This window comes from Bufo gargarizans, chromosome 1, assembly GCF_014858855.1.
Source record: "Bufo gargarizans isolate SCDJY-AF-19 chromosome 1, ASM1485885v1, whole genome shotgun sequence".
Classification (NCBI taxonomy): Eukaryota; Metazoa; Chordata; class Amphibia; order Anura; family Bufonidae; genus Bufo; species Bufo gargarizans.
In genome coordinates this window covers 383,410,332-383,432,017 of record NC_058080.1, presented here as the reverse complement: position 1 = coordinate 383,432,017, position 21,686 = coordinate 383,410,332, and the positions used below count along the sequence as shown (strand labels likewise).

The window sequence follows — 21,686 nt, the reverse complement described above, 5'->3', positions numbered from 1 at the left end:
GGAAATGATATTTTATTTTTTGGGGATGTTACAAGGCTTAGAAGTTTAGAAGCAAATCTTGAAATTTTTCAGAAATTTACAAAAACCCAATTTTTAGGGACCACTACAGCTCTGAAGTCACTTTGCGAGGCTTACATAATAGAAACGACCCAAAAATGACCCCATTCTATAAACTACACCCCTCAAGGTATTCAAAACTGATTTTACAAACTTTGTTAACCCTTTAGGTGTTGCACAAGAGTTATTGGCAAATGGGGATGAAATGTGAGAATTTCATTTTTTTGCCTAATTTTCCATTTTAACCCATTTTTTCTACTAACAAAACAAGGGTTAACAGCCAAACAAGACTGTATCTTTATTGCCCTGACTCTGCCGTTTACAGAAACACCCCATATGTGGCCGTAAACTACTGTACGGCCACACAGCGGGGCGTAGAGTGAAAGGTGCGCCGTTTGGTTTTTGGAAGGCAGGTTTTGCTGGACTGTTTTTTTGACACCATGTCCCATTTGAAGCCCCCCTGATGCACCCCTAGAGTAGAAACTCCATAAAAGTGACCCCATCTAAGAAACTGCACCCCTCAAGGTATACAAAACTGAGTTTACAAACTTTGTTAACCCTTTAGGTGTTGCACAAGATTTAATGGAAAATAGAGATACAATTTCAAAATGTCACTTTTTTAGGCAGATTTTCCATTTTAATATTTTCTTTCCAGTTACAAAGCAAGGGTTAACAGCCAAACAAAACTCATCATTTATGGCCCTGATTCTGTAGTTTACAGAAACACCCCATATGTGGTCGTAAACTGCTGTACGGGCACACGGCAGGGCACAGAAGGAAAGGATACGGTTTTTGGAAGGCAGATTTTGGTGGACTGGTTTATTTACACCATGTCCCATTTGAAGCCCCCCTGATGCACCCCTTGAGTAGAAACTCAAAAAAAGTGACCCCATTTTAGAAACTTCGGGATAGGGTGGCAGTTTTGTTGGTACTAGTTTAGGGTACATATGATTTTTGGTTGCTCTATGTTACACTTTTTGTGCGCCAAGGTAACAAGAAATAGCTTTTTTGGCACCGTTTTTTTTTTTGTTATTTACAACATTCATATGACAGGTTAGATCATGTGGTAATTTTATAGAGCAAGTTGTCACGGACGCGGCGATACCTAATATGTATACAATTTTTTTTATTTATGTAAGTTTTACACAATGATTTCATTTTTAAAACTCAAAAAATGTTTTAGTGTCTCCATAGTCTAAGAGCCATAGTTTTTTCAATTTTTGGGCGATTATCTTAAGTAGGGTCTCATTTTTTGTGGGATGAGATGACGGTTTGATTGGCACTATTTTGGGGTGCACATGACGTTTTGATTGCTTGCTATTACACTTTTTGTGACGGAAGATTGCAAAAAAATTGCTTTTTTTACACCGTTTTTATTTTTATTTTTTTACGGTGGTCACCTGAGGGGTTAGGTCATGTGATATTTTTATAGAGCCGGTCAATACGGACGCGGCGATACCTAATATGTATACTTTTTTTTTTTTTCCTGTAAGTTTTACACAATGATTTCATTTTTGAAACAAAAAAAATCATGTTTTAGTGTTTCCATAGTCTAAGAGCCATAGTTTTTTCAGTTTTTGGGCGATTACCTTGGGTAGGGTATGATTTTTGCGGGATGAGATAACGGTTTGATTGGCGCTATTTTGGCGTACATGCGACTTTTATTACCTTTTTTGGGAAGTAAGGTGGGCAAAATTTCAATTTCATCATAGTTTTTTATTTTTTTGGCGTTCACCGTTCGGGTAAAGTAACATGACCGTTTTATAGATCAGGTTGTTACGGACGCGGCGATACCAAACATGTGTAGGGAATTTTATTTAATCAGTGATAAATGTGTTTTTTGATTTTTACTTTATTTTCACTTTTTTTCACTTTTTTATTGACCCAGACCCACTTGGTTCTTGAAGATCCAGTGGGTCTGATGTCTGCATAATACAGTACAGTGCAATATATATTGTACTGTACTGTATTTTACTTACACTTTGTCTGAACAGATCTATGCCTTCAGCACAGATCTGTTCAGAACCATGGACAGCAGGACGCCTGAGAAGGCGTCCTGTTGCCATGGGAACCTTCCCCGTCTGCTCAGTAGTGGCCAGAACTGTGCAGACGGGGAAGGGTAAGGACGGGGCTTCGGGGGGCTGCCTGGGAGCTCTCTCCCTCTCCATTCGGGGGGCTGCAAAGGCACAGCAGCCCCCCGATGGGAGAGGGAGGGAGCTCCCTGAGCTGTTAACCTTTTCCATACAGCGGTCCGTACGGACCGCTGTATGGAAAGGGTTAAACGGCTGACATCGCATCCCCGATGTCAGCCGTTTATACCAGGGTGCCAGCAATGTGCTGGCACCCTGGTATACCCACTAGACGCCAACGATTATGCAATGGGAGGCGGGCGGGGGATCAGCGATCCCGCCTGCCGCACCGCCCGCAACCCTCCCCCTGCACCTCCCACCAGGCTCAAATAACTCAGTGGTGCAGGGGGGAGGGTTACTGGAACATTTTTTGAATCCTAAAGTTTCTGATCCCCGCGGTCAGGGACCGCGGGGATCAGAAACTGCAGAAATCACAGCAAACCGCAGGTCTGAATTGACCTGCGGTTTGCCGCGATCGCCAACACGGGGGGTTCACGGGACCCCCCCGCGCATTTAGCCTAGGTGCCTGCTCAATGATTTGAGCAGGCACCTGGTTCCGATCACTGCCAGCCGCACGTGTCCTTAAGTACCAGGGCACAAGAGCGTACCTGTACGCCCTGTGTCCTTAAGGGGTTAAAGGACTCATGGATGCTCTTAGTATCCAATAGATGAACTCTTGAAAATCTCTTTACAAGCACACTTTATTTACAGCAGGATTACAGTTGCAGCATGTACATTGCTTGTAATGAAAAGTTATGGCATTTTGCAATAAAAGAGTATCAATTCCTTGTAGTAACTAAATATGAGCCTTCACTATTTATTTTCTGGTCTTCATCATGTAATAATCACAGAGGTGCAGGGATCATTACGGAACAGAAGAGGTGGCTTCAGATGTGGCATAAATGCTGAGGATTTGCCTCTACGCGTGACAAATCCGCAGCATCACGCAGTACCAGTAGAGTGGAAGAGATGTTCGATATTAGGAGGCTCCATACACATTAGATGGTCCGTTGAACCAGATGAAATCGCCAACAGATCAAATGTCTATGGCCAGCTTAAAGCTGGCTTCACACATAGAGGTAATAAACAAGGAAGACATATGTCACTTGCTGAAAGAATATTAAAGGGAATGTGCCATCAGAAAATTACCTATCATTTAAACCACAAAACACATTTTGAAAGAATTTTGGGTGATACTTTCAATTTATGTAAATATCTATTTATTTTTTTTAAACATAAAATCCTGCAGTTTTCACACTGGCCACTAAAAAAGGGTTTACACAGGCAGAGCTAAAGCGGAGTATCAGGAAGGAGGCGTTTCTTCCCGACAGTCGGCACCTCATTAAGTGGAGGTGAAGCGTTGCTTTTACATGCAACGATCTCCTTCACAGTATGAGAACAAGGGATCACTATTGCCATTTCTCTTCCTCATACAACTGCATTTTTACTGGGCAGCAGATCACTGTTTAGACTGCACGATCTGCTCCCCAGAACAATAATTTATTTGCCCATACGAAGGACAGGAGCATCCGATAAACGAACGCTTCACAGGAATCTGCCCGGATATTGCACCATGTAAATCCACATTTAGCCTAATAATTGGCGCCACTTCTTGGTTTGTACAGATCACTTTAGTGCAGTTACCTGCTTATCTGCACACAGAGGTGATATCATTACAGGCAGGATGAGAATGACAGATAAGACAGGATCCACCATTCATAATAGGTGATGGTCAGAGCTTATCTATTCCTTCCTTGTACAATGACCTCTGCACAGGTCACAGAATATGCCTACAATAAATAAATCTGCAATCAGAAAATAAAAAAAATTAGAAAAAAGGATGCGTGTTGCTATCTGGTTTTAACGGTCAAAAAAAATAATGGTGACATATTTCCTTTAACACATAGAAAGTACAATACAAAATACAAGTATGAGGTCACTTACAAATTTGGGAGGTGGCACTGGAACACTTAAACTGGCCAGACTAACTTCATGCCCACTTTGCACACAGGCCACTAGCCTCAAAGCAACATAGAAACCCTATGAGAATAATTAAACAGGATTATTGATGGAACCAACAGCTTCCGGAAAAATTTGCATCAAAGCAAAATGTCTTTATTACCTGTTTGTCCAAGTAACCTTTCCCATCAGGATCAGCCAGGTCCCAAATCTACAGTAAAAACACATATATAATATAGATAATTATAGAGCATACACCAGCTAAAGTGGACCCATCCCCTCTCCAGACATGCCTGGTTTAATAGCTTTATGCACCCCCCCATGTAATAACACTTCTGGAGCATCTATTCTTATGTCTGTATGTTGTACCATTCCTTTATTATTCCTACTAGAAGTTATGACTGAATTACCAGCAGTCTGCAGTAAGGGTACAAAGGAGTGGTAACTAGTTGGGGGGGGGTGACTATAGCATCACTGATTGGATAGAGTGAGTCTGTGCAGGTACACACCCCCAACTGGTTACCACGCCTCTGTCCCCTTACTGCAGACTGCTGGCAATTCAGTCATAACTTCTAGCAGGAATAATAAAGGAATGGTACAACATATAGACATAAGAATAGATGCTCCTGAATTGTTATTACATGTGGAATGCATGAAGCTATTAAACAGACATGTCAGGAGAGGTGACAGATCCTCTTTAAAGCCATAATATGTTCTTCTTTCATTTATTTTTTACACAGTTAAAGGGTTTCTACCACCAGAAATACTGTTATGTAGCTGACTGACATTAGCGATGTGCTAATGTCAGCACTACATAACAGTGTTCTTTTTACATTTGTCCCTGCGGTCGTTCTCCTAAAAAATACACTTTTACAATATGCCTCTAGGTGCTATGTGGGCATTGATTCAGCACCTAGAGGCTCCGTCTACTAACCATTTATCCCTGCCCAGGTCCTCTGTCTAGCCCGCCCGCTCCTCTTGCATGACGTCCGAGTTTGCAGCATCACTGATGAAACCCCGTGCCTGCGCTGTCCACTTCTGTATTCGGCGCAGGCGCAGTGATTGAATGACGGGCTCCTGGTGCTGGCTTCCTCACTGTGACGTAGTCGGCGCAGGCGCAGTGAGGAAGTCGGCCCCAGGAGCGCGTCCTTCACTCACTGCGCCTGCGCCGAATACAGAAGTGGACGGCGCAGGCACGTGATTTCATCAGCGATGCTGCGAACTCGGACGTCACTCAACAGGAGCAGGATAAATGGTTAGTAGATGGAGCCTCTAGGTGCTGAATCAACGCCCACATAGCATCTAGAGGCGCATTAGCATATTGCAAAAGTGTATTTTTTAGGCGAACGGACGCAGGGACAAATGTAAAAAGAACATTGTTATGTATTGCTGACATTAACACATCGCTAATGTCAGTCAGCTACATAACAGAAATTCTGATGGTAGAAACCCTTTAAAGGGATTGCCCACATAATGACAAAGTAAAATTCTGTGTCCTGGCATGTGAACCTCCTAACCAAAGCATGCATGCTGAAGCTCCGGCCGCTGCCACTGGGTACCTTGTGTAAACAATGGGCACAGGGACCTGAATCCAAAACCTTAAGGTGGCTGTGGTCACATGGTTTGTCTGCATGTCCGCACAGCTGGCTGAAAGCATTCCGCAAATTCATAGATGCAGGCATCAATATTACCCTTATTAGCGGTCACCATGGTAACAGATGGGTGACAACCTCAGACTACTATTTTCCCCAATGCACATAGGTGACAGGATTAGGCTACTTTCACACTCGCGTTTAGTGCGGATCCGTCATGGATCTGCACCGACGGATACATTCAGATAATACAACCGTCTGCATCCGTTCAGAACGGATCCGGTTGTATTCTCTTTAACATAGTCAAAACGGATCCATCTTGAACACCATTGAAAGTCAATGGAGGACGGATCCGTTTTCTATTGTGTCAGATTGTGTCATAGAAAACAGATCCGTCCCCATTAACTTACATTGTGTGTCAGAACGAATCCATTAGGCTAAGTTTTATCAGATGGAAAGCGTTTTGGTTTCCGCCTCCAAAGCAGGATGGAGGCGGAACGGAGGCAAACTGATGCATTCTGAGCGGATCCTTTTCCATTCAGAATGCATTAGGGCAAAACTGATCTGTTTTGGACCGCTTGTGAGATCCCTGATCTCACAAACGGATAGCAAAAACGGCAGTGTGAAAGTAGCCTCAATCTAAATTCTTACCCGAAACCCCTAGGCATACACTGAGCGGCACTAAATGCAGCACCAAAACCTACATAGTTACACTATGTAAATGAATACCTTTCAATTTTCTTAAAAGGGTTTTCTAGGATTTTTAGATTGATTAGGTGTTTTTCAGTAGCATCAGCACTGGAAACAGGCGCTGGCAGTTCTATATACTGGTTACTGCATTCACATTAATGGGAGCAGCATTGCAGTAACCAGTTTCTGTGTGGATTCAGCACCATCAATGCAAAATTCTGGAAAACCCCTTTAAGGCCTGTTACACATGAACGTGTGCTGCCCATGCTGCGGACCGCAAATTGTGGTCCGCAATGCACGGGCACCGACCGTGGGCCACTTGAATGGGGTCCGCGATCTGTCGGTCACGCAAAAAGATAGGACAAGTTTTATCTTTTTGCAGAACGGAAGCACGGAACGTATCCCAACGAAAGCACTCCATAGTGCTTCCGTTCCGTGGTTCCACCGCATCTCCAATTTTACAGACCCATTCAAGTGAATGGGTCCGCATCCCTGATGCGGAATGCACACAGCCGGTGTCCCGTGTATTGCGGACCCGCCTTATGCGGGCCGCAATACGGCCACAGGGGACACACGGTGCAAGAGGCCTAATGCAAACCGACTGTGGAGTTTAAGATAACAGTCTCCAAGACCAGTTTTTCTATAGTTCCAATTAGGATACAGACAGACTTTCAGCATCTGGAAGCCATTAGAGGGGATGTATCAAAACTGGTACAATGGAAAAGTGAAGTATTTGACCATGACAAACAGGTTGCTGCTTTCATTTTCTTAGAGGGGGGTTGAAAATTAAATGTGAAATGTATTGGTTCTTTAGGAAAACTACTCCACTTATTCTGCATAGGTTTTGATACATCTTCAACAGCGTGTTGAGTTTTTTTTCCACTTACCTTCCCAAGAATGACATCTGACAAGGCAGACTTTTTGAGGAAGAGTGCTGCTTCTGCTGGCCCCACTCTACCAGTGTACGTTGGGTCAACCTGTAATCCATAGAAAAAAATTCACACTTAGGCTCTGCATTATTTTTCCCTGCAAAAACAGAAACTTGGTGGACAAAGTAGAAATCAATGGGATCCAGCATACAGGTCCAGAATCATCACATGGGATTCATGGTATTAAAAAGCTTTGGACACACTGGGGCAATTTTTTGCATTGTGCTTATTTGGGGCAAGAAAGTATTGGTCTTTATTAAAACGTTTCATCCATTTGTTTTCTGCAGCCTTCAGTTCAGTGACTGCAAAAAGTTATTTCCCCATCTCACTAAAATCTGTACAAGTTAGACTGACAGCTTGATCCGTACCCCTTATCTCTGCTTTCCTGAAAGCTCATAAACACTTATGTGAAGCGGCTCGGTCACCAGATCATCCCTATTAAAGCAGGCATATAGCCTGGTAGGGGTAAGCCTGCAGTTTAAAATAATATCTTTCTCCTCACTGCTGGCGCTATGGTTGTTGATAAAATCGTACTTTTATTCCTTGGCTGGCAGGCAATTTCGAGCACCAGGTGGTGGGCTTTTTTAGTACGAGCACCATCATGCAAAACCTACCGATGTCTAAACACCCCTCCCTTCCCCTTGATTGACAGCACTAGACCAAGTCGAAGTTGCACTCAAGCGCTGTCAATCAAGGGAGGGGGGGTTGTTTAGATGTCAGTTGGCGTTGCATAGCGGTGCTCATACTGAAATTGCATGCCAGCAAAAGGAATAAAAGTATGATTTTATCAACATCCGTGGTGCTGACAGTGAGGATCACCCCTACCAGGCTATGTGCCTGGTTTAATAGGGGTGATCTAGTGACAGAGCCACATTAACATGACTTCATCAGTTTGTTCACAATTTAGATTAAGGGCTATTTCACAAGAGCGCATACCATGCGGGTAATCTGCTGCATGAAAGAGAGCCAAGCCCAGTTCTGGACAGCAGAGACAGGGAGCATTAACATGATTAACCCCTCCACGCATATGGACATAACTGTACATCCAAATCGCAAGTCATTTACTGCATTTGGACATACAGTCACGTCCAAACTGCTTACCGTTACTGTGACACTATAAAATGTCATAGCCCCAGAGTCTCCACTCTCCCGGAGAGCAGACACACCGGGGAAGCCGGGAAGGGACCAATCAGAGTGGTACCTTGCCGGCAAGCGCTCCGATTAGTTAGTCTCTGCAGACTTACCATTCAGAGTGCTTTAGTGTGAAAATGCCGGTTTCAGGCTGTGATCTCCACGCTGGAGATTACAGCCTGAAATCGGGTAAGACCCCCAAATGTGCCCCCAGTGCCCCATATATTTATATTGCCCCCAGTAATTTAGTGGCCCCCATTGCCTCCTGATGCCCCCCTGCAGCCTGATCCTCACTGCCACTGCACACTCTGGTGCCATGGTCGAAAACGGTGCTGGCATCAATCTCGCCATTTAACCCCGTTCAGTAGCTGCCCGTGGCATCCATGTGGTTGAGAGGGAGCTCCCTCTGTCTTCCATCGGGCCGCCGCTGCTATGATGGCAGCGGGCCGATGGTTGCCATGGAATCCAGGCTGCTATGTACCTAAGGCTGATCAGACCCTGAGGGTCTGATCAGCCGTAGTGTCACTGTAATACAGACTATACAGTGCATTGCAGTAGATGACTATTGCAATGCACTGTATAGTCATCAGGCCCCTCAATCTTCAGGATCCAAATGGGTCTTGATAAATTAAAAATAAAGTGTAAAAAAAATAAAATAAATTATATATATATATATATATTTGTGGTCGTGGCTAAAATACGAACTTGGGCAGTGTGCCTGCCTTGAACCTAAACCGGCTGGGGTGTGCCTGGAGCCGGGTACGAGAGCAGCCTAAAAGGGGGCTGCCCTAAAGGAGGACCCTTGGAATAAAGGGAATGGGTGGGTGGGTCCATGAACCGGAACGCCTACAAAAGGTGAGGGAAGAGGGGGCTTATGAAGGCTCAAGCCCCTCCCACAAATGCAGGCTGAACTTCAGCCTTACCAACTTGTGGTCGTGGCTAAAATACGAACTTGGGCAGTGTGCCTGCCTTGAACCTAAACCGGCAGAGCAGCCTAAAAGGGGGCAAAAAGGAAACCAAGATAGTTAAGTACAAGACTTTATTACCTTATAATACCAGTGACCGAAACGCCTGCGAAATCTCCACCTGGGGGTTAGGTATGAATCTGGTGAAGCAAGACAAACGCCACCTTCCCATCTTTCGGATGACATGGGCGGGGACCCCATGCCGGGAAGCCGCTCCAATGCGGAAGGAATGGCAGGATATAGTGCCGGGGTCAAACCCCAAGCCAGCAGCAACCGTGCGGATGTGGCTGATGAACTGCGCTGCGGTGAGAGCGCCATCAAGATGTGGTAGTAGAGGGCTGTGAGGGGGAGCATCCTGGATGGCGAGCATGAGCTGGCCAAACACCTGTACCGGGCACCATCTATTACCAGTCGGAAAAAACTCAACCTCCACCGGGGGAACTGTTTGGCTAGTTTTGGTGGAAATTAACTTCAGCGTGTAATGGTCTTGATTCCGCACCAGCTGTTCTCTGTGCAGACTGCACCGTCCTGCCGCACTGCAAGTGAACTCGCCTGGCCTAAGGAAGCCGTAAAAGCCCAAATACATGGCTGCTTTAAAGACCAAGCTGGAGAAGGGCCCAAAAGGAGCACCATCCAGGGCTGAAGACAACCTCCGGAACATCTCCCCAGTGACGCCCTGTCTACGGGATGGGGGATTGGCCCTACCCTTCTGAACCCCTCGCAAGGTGGCCTTAATCGCGTGCGCAGAAAAAATGGAGCCACCCCCTGGGTTGCGGAGCATGGCGTGGTGTTGGACGCCCGCCAGGTACAACTTAATGGTATTGTAGGAGAGATGTAACTGGTGATGACAATGGGCAATGAAGGCCATGGAGTAAGGAATGTCCGCCAGGCCACCCTGCGGGTGCAGACGCGAAGATTCTTGGAAGGTTCTTAGGCCTGAAAGATAGTTCCTGGCCGTATTGGGGGCGAGGGACTGCTGCGCCAGGTCTCTTGCCGAAGAGACGAGCATGTCTAGTCCATTGTCAGGGAACTGAAAGCCGGGGTGGGATATCTGAGCCGCTCGGCCACCGGCATGTCCTGAAAAAAGAGGGTGAAATTAAACCGGGATAGTGCTTCAGCCGCCACATTTTGCTGACCCGGAATGTGGCTACAATGCACATGAAAGTTGTGTGACAGGGCCAGCCAAACCAGCTGGCGCAATAGTGCCATGATTTTGGGGGGACTTGGCCCTGCCCTTGGCTAAGATGTCGACCAAGGCCTGATTGTCCGTCACGAACATCACTGGCAAGTTAGCCCAGAGGTGACCCCATGCCTGAGCAGCTGCGACAATGGGGTACAACTCCAACAGGGAGGAGGTGCGGATGGACTCAGCATCCTCTAGGACTGAAATGGGCCAACGGTCAGCTAGCCAACGGGGACCCCAAATGGCCGCGTAGCCGCAGGATGCAGCGGCGTCTGAAAAAAATAGTCAGGCAGTAGGGTGACCACAGAGACACACAGAAGGAGACACCGTTCTATCGGGACCGGAACAATTCCCACATGGCCAGGTCTGCCATGGCCTGGCCGTCCAACCGGATGATGCTGTCCTGCTCGGACGCTGAGGGAAGAAGCTGGAGCAGCCTCGACACGAAAGTCCTTCCTAGATCCTAGAGGCAAAATTGAGCCGGCCCAAAAGAGATTGCAACTCGACTCTAGTGAGGCACCCCGTGGAAGCCTCCTGGGAAATGACCTCCCGACACTGAGCGAGTTTCTCTTCCGGGAGGCTGGCCTGCAATAGAACCGAATCCAGGATGATGCCCAGGAACGAGACCCTCGTGGTGGGACCCTCCGTCTTGGACTCCGCGACCGGAACAGCCAGACTGGCGAACATCTCCAGGAGGACGGTGAGAATGCCAGACCCGCCCTGCGGATCTTCCACGACCAGGAAGTCATCGAGGTAGTGGATGACTGACCGGAGGCCACCGTGATGGACCAAGATCCAATGTAGCGCTTTGGCCAGTTGGTCGAATAACCAGGGGCTACTCTTGGATCCAAACGTGAGTTTGTTGGCGAAAAAATACTGTCCGGCCCACTCGATGCCGTAGAACTGCCACAACTGAGGTTGGATGGGAAGGAGCTTGAACGCATCGGCGATGTCAACCTTTGCCAACCAAGCGCCACTGAGGAGTAACGCATGGCAAATTCCTTCGAGGGAATCAGGGAATTGAGGCTAGGAATTCCGGAAACATGAGGGGCGGACAGGTCATAAATCAACCTTTTTTTATTTGTATTTTTTTGGGATACTAAGCCGATGGGATTGATGCGCCATGAAGCAAACGGGATGAGTAGGAAAGGGCCTATGAGAAACCCTTTAGCCACCTCAGACTGGAGCAACTCGCTAGTTGCTGGAGGGTCCAGGGTGGCGGACAGCAGATCCCTGCCTTCCCAGGGAACCTGTGGCAGCGTGATGAGCCCTGTGTGGAACCCCTGCCGGAAGCCTGCCAACAGGATAGCCACGAAGACCTGATCATGGTGATCCTGAAGGAGAGCCGCCAAGAGGTCCACGTTGATGTCGGCTAGTCAGGACCCTTTAGCAGACTTTTTGGGCAGGCGGACCGCGGATGGGCCCTGAAGCACAGGGAGCAGACGTGGAGGGATCAGCATCTGGCATAAGAGCACCCTCCTGAGTTGAAATTATTGCAGATCTGGGTTCTTCCCAAGTAGACAATGGGTCTGCCCAGTTTGTCAGTGGAGGGGTTAGACGGTAGAGACCCGGAAGTTCCCGGGAGGGCTCTGTCCTGAGACGGGTGGGCGCTATTTGGGCACCATTCAGATGAGTGGAAAATTGATTGACACGTTGCACAGTTGGGTGCCCTGAGGCCAGCGAAGTGACGACAGAAGAGCTCCGTATCAATTAAGTACCAGCTGGTGACATACTGGAACTGTGCCAACGCTGCCGCCGCCTTTGCCGAAAAGGAACGATGGTAGTCGTAGAAGGCCGAACCACCATACTTGTGACCCAGGTCAGTGACCAGGTATAAGTAGCTGTCCAGCTATTCTCTCCTCTCCAGCTGTGCGGTGCAGATAATGTCTCTGAAGAGGCTGAAAGCCAAGACAAACTCGGGGATCGTCAACTTGCGGTTAAGCCGCAAGTCCTTGGCCCTGAGGACCACAGACACATCCCCACAGTTGATGACCCTGTTCTCGGGCACATATTGAGCAGCAATGAGGATCGACGCCAGATTAACATCCTTCCCTGCCAGAATGTCCCTCTTGAGGTTGTCGGGAATGAAGTGTGAGGGGAACACCTGGGGAATGGGTCTGGGCTGGAGCCAACCAACCCGAAGTGGATAGTGCAATCAGCAGGACGGGTGCCGGGGGCGCCATGGATGGCCGGGATTCCAGCTCCGATACCCTCGCCCGGACGTCTGCAACCGAGTCGACCAAGGAGTTTAGGGTCGATTGTAGCTGTACCAGTGACAACTGGATGGAGGACGCCTCCTGCTGCACTGCCGAAGTGCTGGAGTTGGTCATGAGAAGCTTGTTCAGCTCTGCCTTCCTTGCGGTGGCCGGGTGCGGGATGCCTCTTCGGTTCAGCTCTGCCAATAGCTTTGGTATGGTCCAGCTCCGAAGGGATGATGGACCCGTCTGGCCTGACATGACCGACCCGGAGACAGACAGGCTGTCATCCATATCTGAAGCTCGAGACATAGCAGCGCTGTTTGAAAACAAAAGACGTGACAAATAAAGGAAAAAAAAAAACTAAAAAACGAGAGGGTGATGACGGAACGGTATTTGAAGTGGTGCACAATAGAGAAACACGTACCGGAATAAGAACCCGTAACACGGCTTAGTAGGACCTGACCTAGCCAGACAGACGAAGGGACAAATTAAAAACGTGAACATAGATCTGACAGGTACACCGACGGAGTCAGTGCGAACTTACCTGTATCGGACCGATAGGAACGGAAAATAGGAAAACCCTGAAAATAAAAGTAACAGGCGAAAATTTGAAAGTGCAGACAAAACGGGTGACCCCATACCTGTTAGAACCAGGCGAACTGGCCAGGATGGGGCACAGCCCTAGGCCAAGTAACCATCTGAGCTTATCGGACCGGATACTCGACCGGAGAGGGCCGCCTGAGCGTACCAGGCGGTTGACAGAAGAGAAGGCGCGTAGCCATGAGATAGAGGCTGCGCGTAGCAGTGGCCCACGAAGGGCGGCAGACTGACATAGTGAACCTTAGAGCCATGGAAAGCGAAGAACGACCAGGGGAGCAGCCGAAGGATGGCCCCTTAGAAAAACAACCCGGATAAGTCAGCGGACAGGTGCGTGAAACCCATGTGTTAGAGAAGAAAACATGAAGACCTGGGCGTACCAGGGATGTACCGTGCCCTGGGCGAACCAGGGGAGACAATGTGACAAGACAAGAACTGTGACAAGACCACCGACAGCGCCCTGGAGACAAACTAAGTGGCTATGACATCAGTGGCCTGGGCGAACCAGGAAGACAAGACAATCCTGGGCATGACCAGGTGCCAGAAAGTGCGAATGAAGCAGGGCGAGTCCTGCACAGGATAGCCACCCTGGTGGTTAATGAAGGAGCATCTCTGAACTGGGTGTCCCTGTTTTTAAAAAAATTTATTTATTTTTTTAAATACGGGTTTTTATATATTTTTTTTATATGCGGGGCTTTTTTTTTTTTTTATCGTTACAATGCCATGGGATAGCGGTCTGCAGCCAAGGACCCTGTGGAGCCCGAGCCAACCCCCCTCCCCCCTCCCGAACGGAACTGGAGTGGTTAGCAGGCAGCTCCTCCAGGGACACACGCCGCTCCCCCCGGACAGGTGCACATAACCAGGGGGCCCACCACTAGCGAAGACCAGGGCCGCGCATCCAGGTTGTTTTGCTGACTATTCTCCATAGTAATTCTGTGTAAATGTCTTATGAATTTTTTGATCAATTGATGACATGATAAAGTATTTATATTTTTATTGGGCATTCTATGGTTGTTTTTTCTAGCAACATTTTTAGGTTTATATGATTGGTTCTCTGTTTGCCCTTATTTATTGTATTATAGTGAGGCCTCTTTTTCTTATGTTACTAATCCCGCAAGGTGAACACAGCAAAAAATAATGTTGAAAACAATGACGGAATTGCTGTTTTTGTCACCTCACCTCCACAAAAAAAAAAATGACAAGTGATCAAAAAGTGTACCTCAAAATGATACCAATAAAAACTACAGCCCGTCCAGCAAAAAACAGGCCCTAACACAGCTACATTGGTGAAAAAATAAAACAGTCATGGACTTTAGTATATGACTATGCAAAATATAAAAAAAAAAAATTTAACACAGAAGGGATTTTATGCTGATAAAGTAGTAAAACATTAAATAAAACTATATAAATTTGGTATCGCCATAACCGTATAAACCCACAGAATAAAATTATCATATTACAATTTACCGCAAGAGGAATCCCATAAAAAATTCTAAGAAAACACTGACAATTGCCATTTTTACCTAATTCCCCTCCACAAAAATTGTTATAAAAAGTGATCAAAAAAACTTTTTTACCCCAAAATGATACCAATACAAACTGCAGCCCGCCCCCCCCCCCCCCAAAAAAAAAGCCCCCAAACAGCTACATTGGTGAAAAAGTAAAAATGCAATGTCCCCTAAAACAATTTAATTAAATTACATGTTAGAAAATCCTGATGCCGCTCCTTCCCTTCTGAATGCTGCCATGTCCCCAAACAGCGGTTTACAACCACGTACAAGGTGTTGCCGTATTGAGGAAAAAATGCATAACAAATTGTGGGGTGCATTTTCTCCTGTTTTAAATTTTTAAATTTCCCCTCCACTTTGCTTTAATTCTTGTGGAACACTTAAAGGGTTAACAAAGTTAGTAAAATCAGTTTTCAGTAAGGGTACTTTCACACTAGCGGTTTTCTTTTCCGGCACCGAGTTCCGTCATAGGGGCTCAATACCAGAAAAAAACTGATCGGTTTTATCCCCATGCATTCTGAAAGGAGACAAATCCGTTCAGGATGCATCAGGATGTCTTCAGTTCAGTCACTGAACTGCGTTTTGGATGGAGGAAAATTCCAGATCAGTTGCCGGAATGCCGGATCTGGCATTAATTTACATTTAAATGTATTAGTGCTGGATCCGGCATTAAAAATATCGCAATCCGGATCCGTCCTTCCAGTCTGTGCATGTGAAGACCAGTAAAAATATATATTTTTTTTACAACGGATCAGTTTCTCCGGATTACAGCAGGAGAGACGGATCCGTTCTTGCAATGCATTTGTAAGACGGATCCGCATCCGTCTACAAATGCGGTCCATTTGCATGCAGATTGCAGTGAAAGTAGCCTAATTTGAGGGGTGTAGTTTCTAAAATGGGGTCATTTATGGGTGGATTCTACTAATTAAGTCCCACAAAGCGACTCAATAACTAAACTGGTCCTTAAAATTGGGATTTGGCAATTTTCTTCAAAATTTTAAATTTGCTTCTAAACTTCTAAGCCTTCTAATTTCCTGAAAAAATAAAAAGACATTTACAAAATGATGCCAACATAAAGTAGACATATGGGGAATGTAAAGTATTTTATGAAGTATCACTATCTGTCTTAAAAGCGGAGAAATTCGAATTTTGAAAATAGCATATTTTTCCAATTTTTTATGCATAAAGGTAAAACCAATCAACTCAAATTCACCACTAACATGAAGTACAATGTGTCACGAGAAAAAAATCTCAGAATGGCTTGGATAAGTAAAAGCGTTCCAAAGTTATTACCACATAAACTGACATGTCAGATTTGAAAATGTCAGAAAATGGGGCTCCGGCATTTGAACGGTTTAATAATGCTCTGTGCCTCTCTGTGATCTTTTTACCACAAAATCACAGTGAGATAAAGTTGTCGCCGTAATTTTGTAGTAAAAAGATCACAGAGAGGCAAAGAGCATTATCAGTAATGTTAATGCTCCTTGTCCCTGCTGTCCGGAACGGAGCTTGGCTCTCTTTCACGCAGTGGATTCCATGCACGGGATCCTCTCGTTTGAAAGAGCCCTAACCCTGGGTTCAGACCTGAGCATTCTGAAACGAGCGCTCTGTATGCGCGATTGTACGGGCGTTTACAATCGCGCATACAGAGACAGGCGTGCACACATTGTCGCGCGTTCCCGAATTTCTATGTACGGGAACGCGCGACAAACGCCCCAAAAAAAGCTCAAGAACTTGTTTGAGCGTCGGGCGTTTTACAGCGCGATCGTACGCGCTGTAAAACGCCCAGGTGAGAACCATTCCCATAGGGAAGCATTGGTTTCTCCTTGTTGAGCGTTTTACAGCGCGCAGGAACGCGCTGTAAAACGCTCAGGTGTGAACTTAGGGTAAATGATTGTTTATGAGCTGTCCAAAAAGTAGACACATGGGCTGCAGGTGAAGCACTTAGAGCTCTGAGGGGTCTCAGTGAGAAGGAGAAGGAACAGTCTGCAGAGTAAGTAAAACCTGAAGGTTGCAGAGGACAAACGGTAGAAAATTATTAACAATTATTATTACTAACACCTCCTCTAAAATTGTAGCATAAAAATGACATTTAAAATGGGTGAATATAAAGGACTATATTGGACACACATGCTCATTTGCTCCATCACCCTGATTCTCTTGTAGATGGGTGATGAAGTAGATCTTGCTACTAGAAGGAATCAGCAAATAAAAAGGAGCTCTCTCTCACCAGGACACAAAAGATCCACAGGGGGCAATGTAAAAATATATAACAGCAATATTCAGACAAAGGGTACTTTCACACTTGCGGCACAGGATTCCAGCAGGCAGTACAGTCGCCGGAACTGCCTGCGGTATCCGTCAATCTGGACACAAACAGATGCATTTGTGAGACGGATCCGGATGTGGATCCATCTCACAAATGCATTGCAATACCAGATCCCTCTTTCCGGTTGTCATCCGGAAAAACAGATCCGGTATTTTTATATTTGTCTGACAGATTTAATGGTCTGCGCATGCGCGGACGGAAAGAACAAATCCGTTTTGCCGAAACACTTGGGCACTAAGACATTTCAATGGAAATTAATGCCGGATCCGGCAAGTATTCAGGATTTTTGGCCAGAGAGAAAACTGCAGCATGCTGCGGTATTGTCTCCGGCTAAAAAAAACGTAAGAGGAACTGAACTGGGTTTCTGTGTCTCACTTTTAGGCCTAGTTCACACGAACGTTTTTTTTGCGGGTGTACGGGCCGTTTTTTTGTGTTCCGTATACGGTCCATATACGGAACCATTCATTTCAATGGTTCCGCAAAAAAAACGGAATGTGTTCCGTATGCCTTCCGTTTCCGTTTTTCCGTTTTTCCGTTCCGTTGAAAGATAGAGCTTGTCCTATATTTGGCCGTAAATCACGGGTCGTGGCTCCATTCAAGTCAATGGATCCGCAAAAAAAACGGAACACATACGGAAATGCATCCGTATGTCTTCCGTTTCCGTTCCGTTTTTTCTGAACCATCTATTGAAAATGTTATGGCCAGCCCAATTTTTCCTATGTAATTACTGTAAACTGTACATGGCATACGGAAAAACGGAACGGAACAACGGAACGGAAACGGAAACACAACGGAACTCAAAAACGGAACAACGGATCCGTGAAAAACGGACCGCAAAAAACTATAAAAGCCATACGTTCGTGTGAACTAGGCCTTACTCCTCAGGGTGCTATGGAAATGTCTGGCCACAGTATGGGGTGAGTATTTTGATGGGAATACCCCTTTAGAAAGGACCTGTCAGCTCCTCATGTGTCTGTTTTAGTAAATTATTGTATTCCATTTGAAATGACAGTTCTGGATCTTCTAACTGTATGTTGTGCCGTTCCTTTATTATTCTTTAGTTTATGACTGAACTGACAACTGGCTGTGACCCGTTAAGGGTGTGTCCCTGCACAATCGGACACTGTCCAGTCATTGCTGGCAGTGGCAGACTGTGCAAGGACACACCCTTTTGAAAAAGGGAATGGTCACACACACAGGTAGGCTTTGTTCACATATCAGTTAGGCATTCCGGCAGCCTGTTCCGGCACAGAGCAGCCTGCCAGGTGCCCATTGACTGCAATGAGGTCCGGAGGTGATTCAGACGAATTCCGGCATAAAGGCATGCAATTGATTTTTGTCCAGCCAACAGCCAGCATTTGCGCCGGATCTCCAAAATGGAGATGTGAACGCAGCCTTAGAAGCTTATCCATGACCATCTAACAGGAAAAATAGAGGAATACCACAAAATACTATTAAAAGAAAAGATTATGTTATTTCATGAGGAATGCAAGTAGGTACAAAAAAAAAAAAAAAAAAAAACACATCAGCAGAAGCAACAGGTCATAATGGTTGATTTCAAGATTCACATTTGAGTCTAAAATCATAAAAATAAAGCCAGGAGAAAAAAAGAAGCAAAATGTGGCCATGTGTAGTTAAATTCCCAGCTACGAAGCTGGACATGCTAAGAACTGAGTGTGCACCATGCTGGTCAGAGGGGCTCTGCAGCAGATTGCACTGGTGTAATCTCAGTGGTTCGTACTTACCTGTTTGTAGTACGTTTCATATAACGGATTGCCACTGGAGAGCTGCAACAAGAAAACATTTCATCAATATAGCCCTGGGAACTTCACCCTGTGCACTAAGCTGCTGCCTTCACATCTGTATGAAGGACCATTTCTGAACCCATTCAAAAAAATCACAGCCAAAACAAATTGAAATCTCCATTTTTTCCAAACACATTTCACAAAAAAAATGTAGATAAATATTACAGTCTTTCCATGTTGTGAGGCTGATCGGCATGCGGTACCCCCATTTGGACAAGCATACACGTGCTACTAATTGCATGGGCCTGCAGGTGTGCACATGCAACCAGCGATGACACAGCGTGCTCTAATGACATCAGAGGAACCTCTGATTAGGGCTGATACTGTCTTGACGTTTTGGTTTTTCTTGTCTTCTTTTTCTCTCCTTTCTGGGAGTCCCATAGAGAATGAACAGCGTAGAGATAGGCAAGCCTGACCTACCGCTCCATTAGGATGGAGAAGCTGAATTCCCATTCTCTGGTCTTTGTGGGGGTCGAAACCCACACAGCAAGTCAATTTCCACAAGGAAATAAAATACATGAGATTTGTCTAACCTCATTCACGTATTACACTTAAGTTTTTCCGCACAAAAATTCACAAGGGAAAAAAAGGACGTAATCCGTAACTTGTGCAGATTACTTAAAGGGGTTGTCCAAGACAGAAATTTTACCAATGTCCCTAAATGCTGTTAAAATGATAAATAAATACTGGTGAGGAAAGTAATTTAATGCCAAAAACAGCGACTGGCTGCAGCGGTCAAGTGCCATATACCTCCACGTAACCTTTGCAGTCTTTACATAAACAGCGGAAGAAAGACCCAACCTGTAGAGAACAGCGCCAGACAAAGAGGCGAGTTTATAGGGGAATAGCCTGCAAGATCGGTAACTATCAAGTGCAGCCGCATGCTGCTGGAAGTCCGTCCGGCCCCATTCACGATAATGGGGATCGGCGGAGATCCGGCCACAGTGCGGCAAATATGCCGAGAGACAGACTGACAAATACCGCTGCACGCAGATTTTCATGTGGGTTTGTCCAGATTTACCCTGTGCATTGCAAAGGGTGGAGGGGGTCCCAGAGGTAGTCCCACACCTATCAGACACTTCTGGCACATCCTATCGATTTGCCAGGTGTTAATACCTTTTCGTCAAAACCTCAGTTTTAGGGTACCTGCGCTTTTATTGTTGTTGATTTGATATGGATTTGAAGTTAGGGATATTTAGCTTGTAGGTGAAATTTCAGTATGAACCAAATATGCATTCTAACCTTTACAAGTGAACTTAATGTGACCTTCTATAAACTTCAGAATGAATACATCCAAATGTTCAGTGTTTCAGTACTTTTTGCACAACTTGTTGTTCTCCATCAATCGCACAAACATTTCCTGGTTCAGTTAGAATTGGTATTTAAACAGTCCTCCTCATCATGTAGCCATCATGAGACCAAAAAGTCACCAAACAATTGATCAACAGTACCTCACCATTGCGAGGCTTCAAGTAGGATGTTCTCAGTTGGAAGTGGCCACTGAGCTTAGAGCAGGCATGTCCAAACTGCGGCCCTCCAGCTGTTGCAAAACTACAACTCCCAGCATGCATGGATAGCTTACAGCTATTAGGGCATGCTGGGAGTTGTAGTTTTGCAACAGCTGGAGGGCCGCAGTTTGGACATGCTTGGCTTAGAGTGTCAGAGTGTCATCAGCAGGTTACAACAGAGATACAGAGAGACTGGAAGAGTGACAGAAAGGCGTAGAAGAGGACAACCTTTGGCCACATCCCACACTGATAACCACTTCATTGTGAACAATGCGCTGCGAACTAGATGATGAATGCTGAAACCGTTTACATCAACGTGGTCTGCGTGCTAGACGACCTGCAAGTGTACCTGACCACAGGCATCGCCCTCTTGCATGGGCCAGGAATTATCTAGGCTGGACAAGGGACCAGTGGGCCTCAGTGCTGTTTACTGATGAAAATCGATTTTTGAGCAGAAATGATGGCTGCCAACGATGTTCCCATCACAATGATCACTGTAAAATCTGTTAATGAATGGACAGTGATCATTTTTGTAAATACATTTTATTACCCAATTCCCACCCTTTTTGAGAAAATAAGTCCCCTCTTACCTGATTGTTGTCTTTCGTCTCCCCCGGTTACGGCCACCTCTCGCCTGTCGAATCCTGTGGCCGCGCTTGCGCAGAAGACTGAAGATTTTCTCCCGGCCGGGCAATGTCCTGAACGCGCACGCTGCCTCCGCGCATGCGCCATGATGACTTCTTCCTGGCCAGTATAGTACATAGCTGCAAACGCGCCCACCGGCTCTATACTATACAGGCCAGGAATAAGTCACCAATGCGCATGCGCGGCAGCGTGCGCATTCAGGACATTGTGCGGCCCAGCCGGGAGAAAATCTTCAGTCTTCTGCGCGAGCACGGCCCTGCCGGGAGAAGACGTCAGTCAAGCCCAGCCAAATCCAGGAAGTGAACGTCATGCTCACCGCAGGTAAGTATGAAAACTGCTGATGGGAATACCCCTTTAAGGAAAGCACTATGCATCAGCCACTGTTGTCACCAGATGAGCCTTTGGTGGTGGTGATGTTACAGTGTGGGCAGGTGTGTCTAGTAAATACAGAACTGCCCTAC

The 21,686-nt window shown here is 46.0% G+C and overlaps 1 protein-coding gene across 4 annotated transcripts in view; it reads right to left on the bottom strand.

Annotated features, from left to right (window-relative positions):
- The window catches only part of EPS15L1 (epidermal growth factor receptor pathway substrate 15 like 1), a 243,741-nt gene that overhangs the window by 195,182 nt on the left and 26,873 nt on the right, over positions 1 to 21,686 (bottom strand). For all 4 annotated transcript variants that reach the window (XM_044270441.1, XM_044270433.1, XM_044270447.1 and 1 more), the window contains exons 2-5: positions 19,013 to 19,054; positions 7,315 to 7,404; positions 4,309 to 4,356; positions 4,131 to 4,226 (exon numbers count right to left, since the gene is read on the bottom strand). In XM_044270441.1, the coding sequence (XP_044126376.1) occupies positions 4,131 to 4,226; positions 4,309 to 4,356; positions 7,315 to 7,404; positions 19,013 to 19,054 (276 nt within the window). The remainder of the gene's footprint in view (positions 1 to 4,130; positions 4,227 to 4,308; positions 4,357 to 7,314; positions 7,405 to 19,012; positions 19,055 to 21,686) is intronic.